The 13433-nt window shown below is 42.3% G+C and overlaps 1 protein-coding gene across 3 annotated transcripts in view; it reads left to right on the plus strand.

Moving 5' to 3' along the window:
* LOC139560583 (retinoic acid receptor gamma-A-like) overlaps positions 1-13433 on the plus strand; it is a 75035-nt gene that overhangs the window by 27258 nt on the left and 34344 nt on the right. The window contains exon 1 of one of the 3 annotated variants that reach the window (XM_071377502.1): positions 11033-11656. The exons of the other annotated variants lie outside the window; for them this stretch is intronic. Within the exon in view, the coding sequence (XP_071233603.1) occupies positions 11512-11656 (145 nt within the window). The 5' untranslated portion in view covers positions 11033-11511. Of the gene's footprint in view, positions 1-11032; positions 11657-13433 lie in introns of those variants that run through there. 3 annotated transcript variants of the gene reach the window in all.

Here is a 13433-nt window from a genome sequence, read left to right on the forward strand (position 1 = left end):
ATAGAGAGAGATAGAGATATCTACTTCACTTGCTTTGGCAATGTTAACATATGTTTGCCATGCCAATAAAGCCCTTGAATTGAATTGATAAAGGGAGAGACAAACTCCAAAAGGTTCTGGGACACTGTAAAGTCCATGAAGAATAAGAGCACCTCCTCCCAGCTGCCCACTGCACTGAGGCTGGGAAAAACTGTCACCACCGAAAAATCTACGATAATAGAGAATTTCAATAAGCATTTTTCTACGGCTAGCTTTGCTTTCCACCTGGCTACCCCTACCCCGGTCAACAGCTCTGCACCCCCCACAGCAACTTGCCCAAGCCTCCCCAATTTCTCCTTCACCCAATTCCAGATAGCTGATGTTCTGAAAGACTTGCAAAATCTGGACCCCTACAAATCAGCTGGGATAGACAATCTGGACCCTCTCTTTCTAAAATTATCCGCTGCAATTGTTGCAACCCCTATTACTAGCCTGTTCAAACTCTCTTTTATATCGTCTGAGATCCCCAAAGATTGGAAAGCTGCAGCGGTCATCCCCCTCTTCAAAGGGGGAGACACTCTAGACCCAAACTGTTATAGACCTATATCTATCCTACCCTGCCTTTCTAAGGTCTTCGAAAGCCAAGTTAACAAACAGATCACCGACCATTTCGAATCCCACCGTACCTTCTCCGCTATGCAATCTGGTTTCCGAGCTGGTCATGGGTGCACCTCAGCCACGGTCAAGGACCTAAACGATATCATAACCGCCATCGATAAACGGCAATACTGTGCAGCCGTATTCATCGACCTGGCCAAGGCTTTCGACTCTGTCAGTCACCGCATTCTTATCGGCAGACTCAACAGCCTTGGTTTCTCAAATGACTGCCTCGCCTGGTTCACCAACTACTTCTCAGACAGAGTTCAGTGTGTCAAATCAGAGGGCCTGTTGTCCGGACCTCTGGCAGTCTCTATGGGGGTGCCACAGGGTTCAATTCTCGGGCCGACTCTTTTCTCTGTATACATCAATGATGTCGCTCTTGCTGCTGGTGATTCTCTGATCCACCTCTACGCAGATGACACCATTCTGTATACTTCTGGCCCTTCTTTGGACACTGTGTTAACAAACCTCCAGACGAGCTTCAATGCCATACAACTCTCCTTCCGTGGCCTCCAACTGCTCTTAAATGCAAGTAAAACTAAATGCATGCTCTTCAACCGATCGCTGCCTGCACCTGCCTGCCCATCTAGCATCACTACTCTGGACGGTTCTGACTTAGAATATGTGGACAACTACAAATACATAGGTGTCTGGTTAGACTGTAAACTCTCCTTCCAGACTCACATTAAGCATCTCCAATCCAAAATTAAATCTAGAATCGGCTTCCTATTTCGCAACAAAGCATCCTTCATTCATGCTGCCAAACACACCCTCGTAAAACTGACTATCCTATCGATCCATGACTTAGGCGATGTCATTTACAAAATAGCCTCCAACACTCTACTCAGCAAATTGGATGTAGTCTATCATAGTCCCATCCGTTTTGTCACCAAAGCCCCATATACTACCACTGTGACCTGTATGCTCTCGTTGACTGGCCCTCGCTTCATCTTCATCGCCAAACCCACTGGCTCCAGGTCATCTATAAGTCTTCGCTAGGTAAAGCCCCACCTAATCTCAGCTCACTGGTCACCATAGCAGCACGCACCCGTAGAATGCGCTCCAGCAGGTATATTTCACTGGTCACCCCCAAAGCCAACTCCTCATTTGGCCGCCTTTCCTTCCAGTTCTCTGCTGCCAATGACTGGAACGAATTGCAAAAATCACTGAAGCTGGAGACTTATATCTCCCTCACTAACTTTAAGCATCAGCTGTCAGAGCAGCTTACAGATCATTGCACCTGTACATAGCCCATCTGTAAATAGCCCACCCAACTACCTCATGCCCATATTGTTATTTATTTTTGCTCCTTTGCACCCCAGTATCTCTACTTGCACATTCATCTTCTGCACATCTATCACACCAGTGTTTAATTGCTAAATTGTAATTATTTCGCTACTCTGGCCTATTTATTGCCTTTACCTCCATAATCTTACTTCATTTGCACACACTGTATATATACTTTTCTATTGTGTTATTGACTGTACGTTTGTTTATCCCATGTGTAACTCCGTGTTGTTTGTGTCCCACTGCTTTGCTTTGTCTTGGCCAGGTCACAGTTGTAAATGAGAACTTGTTCTCAACTGACCTACCTGGTTATATAAAGGTGAAATAAAATTAAAATTAAAAAACCTTGTGTAATTTACTATTCTAACTCTCAACCGTAAGTTGAGACCCTGATGGAGTTCTTATAAAACATTTTTAAAAAGAATATTGGAAACAATTCGGTGTCCTCATTATGTATCTATGGCCCTGCAGACAGACAAACACGTTCTGCTGTCATAAGTCTGCGGCTCTTGGAGGTCTGCAAATTATAGGCAGCCTGGTCAGAAGCAGTCAGAGATGAGATGGAAAACACAGCGATTCAAATGAATGCCACATTTTGATGAAAAAAAATAACGAGAATGGCCTAAAAGTAAAGGTTGCTGTGGTACTGAAGGGGCCCAGAACAAACAGCACATTGTGTCTAATTATTTATTTATATAAAATCGGTTGGAATTTTGGTTCTGGTCCCAGCTCTCAACCAGCAGAGAGGCCTCTGTGTGTGTGTGTGTGTGTGTGTGTGTGTGTGTGTGTGTGTGTGTGTGTGTGTGTGTGTGTGTGTGTGTGTGTGTGTGTGTGTGTGTGTGTGTGTGTGTGTGTGTGTGTGTGTGTGTGTGTGTGTGTGTGTGTGTGTGTGTGTGTGTGTGTGTGTGTGTGTGTGTGTGCGTGCGTGCGTGCGTGCGTGCGTGCGTGCGTGTGTGTGTGTGTGTGACAGTGATCAAGAGAGGGAGATAGATACTGGTTGAAAAATGTTTCAACCCTATTTATTCTGCCCCAAACTTCATCAGAACAGGGTGCGCAACAAGACGAAATACACATAAATCAGAGAATGAGTCCATTCCTTCAGAAAAAAACACTAATTGTTATTTTTATTCTTTTTTAAATGTAGTTGTTTAGAAGAGAAACTTGAGTCAGGAACAAAATCAAAACAAATGCATAGATGGGGCGGTGGGTAGTGTGGCTGACTCCACATGATGACAGATGAAGATTAAGTAGCCTTTGACAAGAGTTGGACACAAACCTAAACCAATGAAAATCTTCCGCATAAATAAAGGCGTGGTCTTGAGAGCAAGGTGGTCCAATGGAGCTCACTGGGTGGTTGCAGTTCAAGGAGAAGGGCGGCGCATAGGCTCTCCAATTTGCCTTGTCTAACCGACGCGCCAAAGCCTTTCACGAGCGCTCATACAAACAGAGAATCCCGACAATCAAGATTCCTAATTATCATAATAGTTTTTTAAAAAAGGGGCATTTTGTGTTCGTCATGTATAGGCACTAAACTTATGTAGGACTTCATGGATCTCTTCCTGATCCAAGCGCTTCCTGGCTTTGTTCACCATCCTCAGACTGTGTCATTTATTACTCCAATGTCAAGATTACTATAAGCTTTCTCATTTAGAATGATCCACAGTCTGATACACAGGTTTGGACTTATGAGCAAACACTGTACATTCCAACACAGGCAAATACCACACAAACTGCAGCCAACAGTTCCCTAGCCCCTTAAATGTGACCATAATTGTGACTGCAGCTTTATTGATGAACACATTGTGATTTGTGCCCATACTGTTAGTGCTGGGGTTATGAAAGACAGAGAGAGCCCATTGTTCTGGCCTGTGTGTGTTTCTCTCAGAGATGATGACAGAATGAATAGCTGAGGAACCAGATTCTGAAATGCCCTGTGAGGAGCTGGAATGTGACTGTGTGTGCACTATGTGTGTGTACTATGTGTGTGTATGTGCGTGCGTGTGCATGTGAGTGTGAGTGTACGTGTTAGAAAAAGAGTTGGGGAGAAAGAAAGAAAGAGTGAGAAAGGGAATGGACCTCCCTTTTCCTGTCTGCATTCCCTCTTTCATTTCTGTCTCTCTTTCCTTGGTCCTGGGGCTGGAAGCTGTAGGAAGGGGGGTTTGAGGGGGTAAGGGGGGGGCTGTAATTGTCTCAAGGTGTGGAGAGAACAGAGCAGGCTGAGATTGTGCAGCTACGCTCCCTGCTGTGAGTCACAGAGAAGTGTGTGCGTGTGTGTGTGTGTGTGTGTGTGTGTGTGTGTGTGTGTGTGTGTGTGTGTGTGTGTGTGTGTGTGTGTGTGTGTGTGTGTGTGTGTGTGTGTGTGTGTGTGTGTGTGTGTGTGTGTGTGTGTGTGTGTGTGTGTGTGTGTGTGTGTGTGTGTGTGTGTGTGTGTGTGTGTGTGTGTGTGAGACGTGTTGACAGACAGGTAAAAATGTTGAGACTAAGAGAGGGAAACGTTTGGTGGGGGACTTGCTTACATGAACAAAGCAAAGTTTAAAAGGCAAAAAGAGGCCATAGCATTATGAAAAGAGTGACTTTTTTCTTGGAAGTTTCACTATTGTTCAGTTGACTCTAACACTTCCATAGTGAGAGAAAAGAGAGAGAAAAAGAGGAAGAGAGGCAGAGAGAAAGAGTAAAAGAGAGAAAAAAATGCAACAGTACATTAACATAGTGGGGAAGATATTGACATAATAGCAAATTTGCAATTATACAATAAGGGAAAATCATTATGGATAATGAGAATCCAAAAAACAGAGTGATCAGAAGAAAAGTGAGCCAGGGAAGGAACAGAAACCAGGGAAGGAGGGCAGAAGAAGTTTGAAGGGGAGTTAGAGCCCCAGTGGGGGTTTCTTCCAGAGTTCATCCCTCGTGAACCAAGGAAGGAAGGGGAGGGAGGGGGGGTGGAGTTGACCGTATAGAGAGCGTATGAAGTATCCAAAGTCACGGCAATTGAGTTGGCTTGCGGGGAAAGCGTGGTATTAATGTGGCTGAAGTAGCCAATAACCCCAGGGCTGGGCAAATCAACTGAATGTAATGAATTGAATTAGAAAGGCAACACAAGCCAGATGACGAGGGAAGAGAGAGAATCTGAAAGAGTTGAAAACACAAACCGGGGAGGGAGAAAGAGAGAGAGAAAGACATAATGTCTCTATTCTTTTGAAACTTTTGTGAGTGTCATGTTTACTTACTGTTTGGCAATGTAAACATATGTTTCCCATGCCAATAATGCCATTTGAATAGAATTTAGAGAGAGATGAGAAAGAGAGAGATGAGGTAGAGAGAGGGAAAAACACCAAACAGAAAAACACCAAATAATGCAGCAGAGCAGAATTAGGCCAATACTTATTTTAATTATCAAAATCCAGTAAAGAGCTGTTAAATTCGACAACCACCTAAAAGGAAGCGATTCCCAAACCTTCCATAACAAAGTCATCACCTACAGAGAGATGAATCTGGAGAAGAGTCCCCTAAGCAAGCTGGTCCTGGGGCTCTGTTCACAAACACAAACACACCCCACAGAGCCCCAGGACAGCAACACAATTAGACCCAACCAAATCATGAGAAAACAAAAAGATAATTACTTGACACATTGGAAAGAATTAACAAAAAATCTGAGCAAACTAGAATGTTATTTGGCCCTAAACAGAGAGTACATAGTGACAAAATACCTGACCACTGTGACTGACCCAAAAATAAGGAAAGCTTTGACTATGCACAGAATCACTGGGCATAGCCTTGCTATTGAGAGAGGCCGTCGTAAGTAGACCTGGCTCTCAAGAGAAGACAGGCTATGTGCTCCCTGTCCACAAAATGAAGTGGAAACTGAGCTGCACTTCCTAACCTTCTGTCAAATGTATGACCATATTAGAGACACATATTTCCCTCAGATTACACAGACACACAAATAATTTGAAAACAAATCCAATTTTGATAAACTCCCATATCTATTCGGTGAAATACCACAGTGGGCAATCAAAGCAGCAAGATTTGTGACCTGTTGCCACAAGAAAAGGGCAACCAGTGAAGAACAAACACCATTGTAAATACAACCGATATTTATGTTTATTTATTTTCCATTTTGTACTCCCACTATTTGCATATCATTACAACACTGTATATAGCCATAATACGGCATTTTAAATGTCTCTATTCCTTTGGAACTTTGTGAGTGTAATGTTTACTGTTCATTTTTTATTGCTAATTTCACCTTTTTTTTATTATCTATTTCACTTGCTTTGGCAATGTAAACATACAGTACCGGTCAAAAGTCATTCAAGGGAAAATTCCAAGAGTGTGCAAAGCTGTCATCAAGGCAAAGGGTGGCTACTTTGAAGAATCTCAAACATAAAATATATTCTGATTTGTTTTACACCTTTTTGGTTACTACATGATTCCATATGTGTTATTTCATGTAGAAAATAGTACAAATAAAGAAAAACCCTTGAATGAGTAGGTGTGGCCAAGCTTTTGACTGGTACTGTATGTTTCCCATGCATATAAAGCCCTTTAATTGAATGGAATTTAATTGAGAGATGAGCTAGGGAGATAGAGATGAGGTAGAGAGATAGAGATGAGGTAGTAGAGAGCTAGAGAGATGAGGTAGAAAGATAGAGATGAGGTAGAGATATAGAGAGGTGAGGTAGAGAGAGAGAGATGAGGTAGTAGAGAGCTAGAGAGATGAGGTAGAAAGATAGAGATGAGGTAGAGATATAGAGAGGTGAGGTAGAGAGAGAGAGATGAGGTAGTAGAGAGCTAGAGAGATGAGGTAGAAAGATAGAGATGAGGTAGAGATATAGAGAGGTGAGGTAGAGAGAGAGAGATGAGGTAGTAGAGAGCTAGAGAGATGAGGTAGAAAGATAGAGATGAGGTAGAGATATAGAGAGGTGAGGTAGAGAGAGAGGGATGAAGTAGAGCGAGAGATGAGGTAGAGCAATAAAGATGATGTATTTGATATTATTTGATTTTAGTAGGATCTCTTTTAGTCCTCATTTGGACTAATCTTTTCAAGAGTCCTTAAACATTCAAATACAATTTATAATACGATCACATTTTCACATATAACACACTGTTACAAACAGACATAATACACTGACATATTGACCAGTACCACATAACCTTCCAATTTGTTATATTTCAATAGTTCTAAAGTATTGTTTGAATATATATATTGAAAGGTTTCTGGTTTGCTCAGATAAATTATTTTATTTCTTTATTACTATAAATCGAAATGCTCTTTTGCCTATTTCTCTTTTCTGTCTGGATAACACATAGATGGTGGACAATCTATTCCTAGTATTTACTGAATGTCTGTCTCTTACAAACTGAATACTGTTGTGAATGGAGTTTGACCGTTTTAAATGGTGTACATTGTGAAATAAAATAAGAATGTTTTTTTTTCAATTGTCTTGTTGATTGACGGCCAACCAAGAGCATTGAGCATGACTATAACTGAATGTATCCACACCTTAAAACAATCATTGCTGCTTTGTTCTGTGCATTCTGCAGCCTCCTAATTTCACTTGATGATGCATTTCCCCAGACCACAGAACAGTAGTTCACCTGACTCTCAATTAATGCTTGGGTTATTTGCTTAAGAATCTTTCCCGGTAAATATTTAACTATCCTTCTGATCATGCTTGCAGTTATATATATATATATATATAATTTTTTTAAACTTAGATTCGTTTTTTGAGACAACGATGATAAGCAGTTGTCTAGCTGCACCCCTAGTAGTTTGGTTTCTGCCACTTCCTCAATTTGTACTCCCCCATACTTAATTGTATACAATGCTGTGTTGGCCTTTCCTGGTGGAACAGACCAACATAACCTTGGTTTTCTTGGTGTTCAAAAAAGTTTGTTCCAGCAAACCCACTCCCTGATATTTCCCAGATCTACTTGTACTTGCTGTACGTGTTGAACCGATTGTCTATTTGTATAAATTGTAGTATCATCTGCAAATATAGTAGCTTGAGTTTTAGATAAGGCATAAGGAAGGTCGTTGGTATATATTAAGTAAAGAAGTGGCCCAAGGCAGCTGCCCTGTGGTATTCCACAGTTTGGAGCATGAGGGGAGGAAAACGACTCATTGATATAGGTGGACTGTTTCCTGTCAGTTAGATATGACTGTACCCAATTCAATGCTGCCTCCTTAAACCCATGATGCAATAATTTAGTCAAAGTTATTTCATGATCCACTAAATCAAATGCTGCATTAAAATCTAAAAATAGTACACCCACAAACTTGCCATTATCCATAGCATTGAGCCACTGGTCAGTTATGTCAACCAATACAGTGGTAGTGGAATGGTTTTTGCAATAAGCATGCTGATTGGCTGTAATCAGATCATTTTTCCATGTACTCCCATATTTGTCTACTCACAATACCCTCCAATATCTTACTGAGTGAAGGGAGTAGACTAATTTGTCGACTATTGGAAGGAGTAATGGGTTCTTTGCTGTCTTTCGGGATTGGACACAGTTTAGCATTCTTCCATACATTTGCAAATGTCCCCTTTTCCGGTGACCAATTAAATATGTATTTCAGTGGAGCTGAAATCTCGGGAGCAGCATAGCGAAGTAAATTCTTTCCCATAAGATCATAACCTGTAGATTTACCATCGGGTAATGACTTCAATAGGTTTAATACCTCCTCTACTGACACCATTTGTAGATTAAAAGATCAGGTTTTTTTGCTCATAATATGATCATCAATCCACTGGACGATAGCTTGTTTGGAAGAATGGGTGTTTACATAAATCTGCTAGTTGATTGCCAATATCAGCTGGTTTTGTTATTGTTCTCCCGTCAACCTCCACACTAGATGGACATGTTGAAATAGATGTACCAAGTAAGCCCTTAACTGTATTCCATGCCTTTTTAGAATCATTTTTACAATTAATAAAAGCATTTTTGTAAAATAGCGTATTTTTCTCGCAATTTAATTTAACTGCATATTTACGTAGTGTTCTATAATTCTGTTAATCTATTTCGAGTTTAGATTTGGCTACCAAGACCTTTGCCATATTTCTTTGACAAAATGCTTCACCCAGTTCATCATCAATCCATGGAGATGGACGAGCACCAACTGTACTCTTTCTTACTGGGGCATGATGGTCCATTACCTCAGTGAGCAAATCAATAAAACATTCTGATTTAAATCATCATAAATCATCTCCCAGGTAGAGAGAACATGATAGATAGACTGGAGAACACACTGTACAAACAGCTGACGTGTTGATTTACGGAACATGCTCCTCTCTTCACATGTTATGAAATAACATCTGTATCAGTAAAAATGACTTCCCCTCTCTCTTTAATGCACCACAGCTCTATAAGCATCTCCATTAGGGTCGGTGCAGTAGAAGTTTTGTCTACGTTGCTGCTGTGGTTTTTTATGTGTTTGGTCAAACTTTTGTCTTGTGTTTGAACCCGGTGACTGTGGTGTGCATGAAACTAGCACTGCGGTGCTGGATGCGGTTCAGTATACGGTCATTGAAATTACTGACTGTGAGAGAGAGAGAGAGAGAGAGAGAGAGAGAGAGAGAGAGAGAGAGAGAGAGAGAGAGAGAGAGAGAGAGAGAGAGAGAGAGAGAGAGAGAGAGAGAGAGAGAGAGAGAGAGAGAGATGAACGGTACAGAGTGTACTAGTATGGGCAGCAATAATGTGATCTGAGACTCATTCCAATAAAAGCAGGATAGAATTAAGGAGGGGAGGGGTAGAATGAGAGATTGAGGACAAAAGAGAGAGAACTAAGGGAGAACGAGACTGTGTGTGTCTGTGCGTGCGTGCGTGTGTGCACGCGTGTGCTCACATGTGCGTGTTTGCATATTTGTTTCCCCCCTGTTCCTCCCCACGAAGGCCTCTGGGTGGCGCCTCTGACTTTAACCATCACCCTACAGTCCCACACACAGTATATCACCATCAGAAATTACCATTTGCCACTTAATGCAAACTAACAGTGTGGTATACTCAGTCTCAGCATTCATTTTACAATAGGATGGCAGTCTTCTCTTAACATTGTCTGTTGACTCATTACATTTGCCCTCCCATGGGGACACTATGAAGTGGCATTGGGGACACAAAAATGACTTTGGTGTTTGAACCCTAAGGAGGGATGGGGGAGGCTCAAGACTGTGTGGGAGGGAGGGAGAAGGGGGCTTTTCAATTGAGAAAGGAGTAAAGGAGGGGGGCTGAGAGAAAGAGCAAGAGTACACAGTGGCAGAATACCTGACCACTGTGACTGACCCAACATTAAGGAAATGTTTGACTATGTACAGTTTCAGTGAGCATAGCCTTGCAATTGAGAAAGGCCGCCGAAGGCAGACCTGGCTCTCAAGAGAAGACAGGCTATGTCCACACTGCCCACAAAATGAGGTGGAAACTGAGCTGCACTTCCTAACCTCCTGCCAAATGTATGACCATATTAGAGACACATATTTCTCTCAGATTACACAGATGCACAAAGAATTCGAAAACAAATCCAATTTTGATTAACTCCAATATCTATTGGGTGAAATACCGTAGTGTGCCATCACATCAGCAAGATTTGTGACCTGTTGCCACAAGAAAAGGGCAACCAGTGAAGAACAAACACCATTGTAAATACAACCGATATTTATGTTTATTTATTTTCCCTTTTGTACTTTAACTATTTGCACATCATTACAATACTGTACATATACATAATATGACATTTTAAATGTTTTTATTCCTTTGGAACTTTTGTGAGTGTAATGTTTACTGTTAATTTTTATTGTTTATTTCACTTTTGTTTATTATCTATTTCACTTGCTTTGGCAATGTTAGCATATGTTTCCCATGCCAATAAAGCCCTTAAATTGGAATTAAAATAGAAAGAAAGACAGGGAGGGAGGCATAGTGTTTGTTTTCATTTGTAAAATATGAAATATGAAGAGGAGGAAGGGAAAACAGAGGGAGAACATAGGATAGAAAGTTTGTTATGTGACCAACCAGACTAATGGGCCCGCCCCGGCTCTCTAGTTCCCTCCCTGCTCCCCCCCCCCCCTCTTTGCTGAGAGAACAGGCTGTTGGTTCACTCCAAAGTATCACTGGCTGTGTGTGAGAGGCCCAGAGAGCTAAGGAGAGGGGGGTGTTTAGATCAGTTACAACTCCCAATGAGAAACACCCAGAGAGTGGAGAGGGTGACTGAGAGTGGGAAGTAGTCTGGAGCTCAAGAGGAGAGAGAAAGAGGAGACAAAAGGGAAAAAAGCTGTTCAACTCCAAGACCAATACACAGAGAGAAGCCAGTCAAGGACTTTATCAGACTGGAACCAAACAGAGGCTGAGACAGACGCACAGCACCTGGAGAAGGTTCACCCGACTGAAAGTGACAGAGGTCCACTATTACAACAACCACAAGCCTGGAAAGCCAGTCCTGCTCTGAGCTGCTCTTGTTTTTCTCTGGGTGGAAATTCCTCTGAGACGTCACTGCTAGCTAAGCTCAGCTGAACAACCACAGCAGAAGAGGACTCTGGTGTTGTTGTGGTTGTTGGACAAAATAGTGTGTGTGGAGCTAGAGAGAGGAACATGTTTGACTGTATGGAGGCTCTAGGGATGGCCCCTCGGCCACTCTTCGACGTGTCCACTCAGGGGGCTTGTATGCTGGGCAAGGCCACCCCCTTCTTCCCTGGTCTGGACCCCTTTGCCTGGGGTGGGACAGCCAGTGTTCAGTGTAAGTGAAGTATTTGCTCTGTCTCCTCACTCGACTCATCAGACTGTAAAGGCTTGTGTGTGTGCTGTGCGTGTTTTTGCAGAGACAGGGTTTTCACTCTCCTCATCAGGCCGGTGAGGCCGGTGGTGTTATTGTGATCATGCGGAAAGAGTGACAATCTCAGTGTGCATGTGTGTCCTTATCAGAGTGCTGATGTTATCATAGAGCTCTCTCCACAGGAAGAGACAGATTCCATTTGATTCTCGGTGCCCTTTCTCATCCTCCAGTTTGTTTGTTTATGTGCTCAGTGTGTGGGACTGCATATTTATTCATCATCACGTTTGTTTTCTTTTTGAATGACTTCAGATGAATGATTTAGCTTTCTCTCACAATATGGGCCCCCTGACCTTGTGAGGTGTTTAGAAGCTAACTACCAAAGTCAAAATGAAAGGGGATCCTTAAGAGGGATCACAAGAGGCCCAATGATGAAAGCCTAGGACCCATTTCAGTAGAGATATGGGTAACTGATGCAATGTGAATAACTAGGTCTACTTAAAAACATAATTAGCATCTAACTTAAAAGTTCATTTGAGGGCAAAACTGTTAATGAAGAATAACTAGAGCATGAATAAGTAGGACAATACAGCTTTACAGTAACAGGCCTTGGGGTATAACAGAGCCATGTCTCTCTCTCTTTTCCTAGAGGCTTTGCCACTTTGCTAACACACATCATGCATGTATGAGTGAAAAGGAGTGAAAAACAATGGGTGTGAGAAAATAAGTTGTGATTGTTATGCAGCCCATCTACCCTCACCACTGTATTTCATATGATAATAGCATACTCTGGCACTGGCAACATGGTGTTTCTGGCATGCTCATTTGAATATGAAAGATGGGGGGGGGGGGGGGGGCTTGCCATTGCGCTATAAGAACGTGTTCAGGCAGGGAAGACACAGGAAACTATTACAGATGTTATATTGAACTATTTCATCCAGATGGCCTACACGCTTTTACGCAAGGCTGTGCCCCTTAGCGCCTTTTGTGTCGGTTTAATAATTGCGACCCAGGCGAATTCTACTTCATGACAGTAGGCCTACACCGTGTGCTGGTAAGTTTAAGTTCTTCAAGGTGAACTGCCTATATATCTTCATTAATTGTGAAGACACCAGGGTTTCAGGCGCTGTCAGCCCCACGGTGTTTCCCGTAATGAAGACGAATGAGCTGTCAGGACGAGCGAGACCACAGCCGGTCTCAACTCGCTAAATACAATCGCCAACTTCTGAGGGGACAGGAGGACAACAAAATACTGCTACAGTTGTATTGAACATCGAAACTATGAGCCGTTCTTTATTCGGTAACAGTCTAGGTCCTATAATGTCCTGTCCAAAGTGACCTTATTATTACGTTTCTGTTGCGCAAATGTACATAGTGGCCACCACAACACTTTTTGATTGAAGAGAATGAGATTTATTTTTCCACGAACACTTTAAATAAGTTCCGTTTATAAACTACTTTTCTCTGGTCGTACGATTGGTTGCCTTCACAAAATAGTATCTGTTAGGCAGTTTGAGAAAGAGACAAAGATAAGGAGGAAACAGAATAGGTCTAAAGACCACAGAAATGTCCTTTGATAGGCGTGGATGGCCCCGGGCGGGGAGAGAGAAAAGAGGGATCTAGAGTGTTGAGTGTTCATCTTTAGACCGGTGTTCTCTTTCCATCCTCTGTTCCCAATAACCTCAGTAAACATCGAGAGACAATAACTTGCGAAGAGGCGTAATTCACCCACTCTATTCACACT

This window comes from Salvelinus alpinus, chromosome 2 (genome assembly GCF_045679555.1).
Source record: "Salvelinus alpinus chromosome 2, SLU_Salpinus.1, whole genome shotgun sequence".
Taxonomy (NCBI): domain Eukaryota; kingdom Metazoa; phylum Chordata; class Actinopteri; order Salmoniformes; family Salmonidae; genus Salvelinus; species Salvelinus alpinus.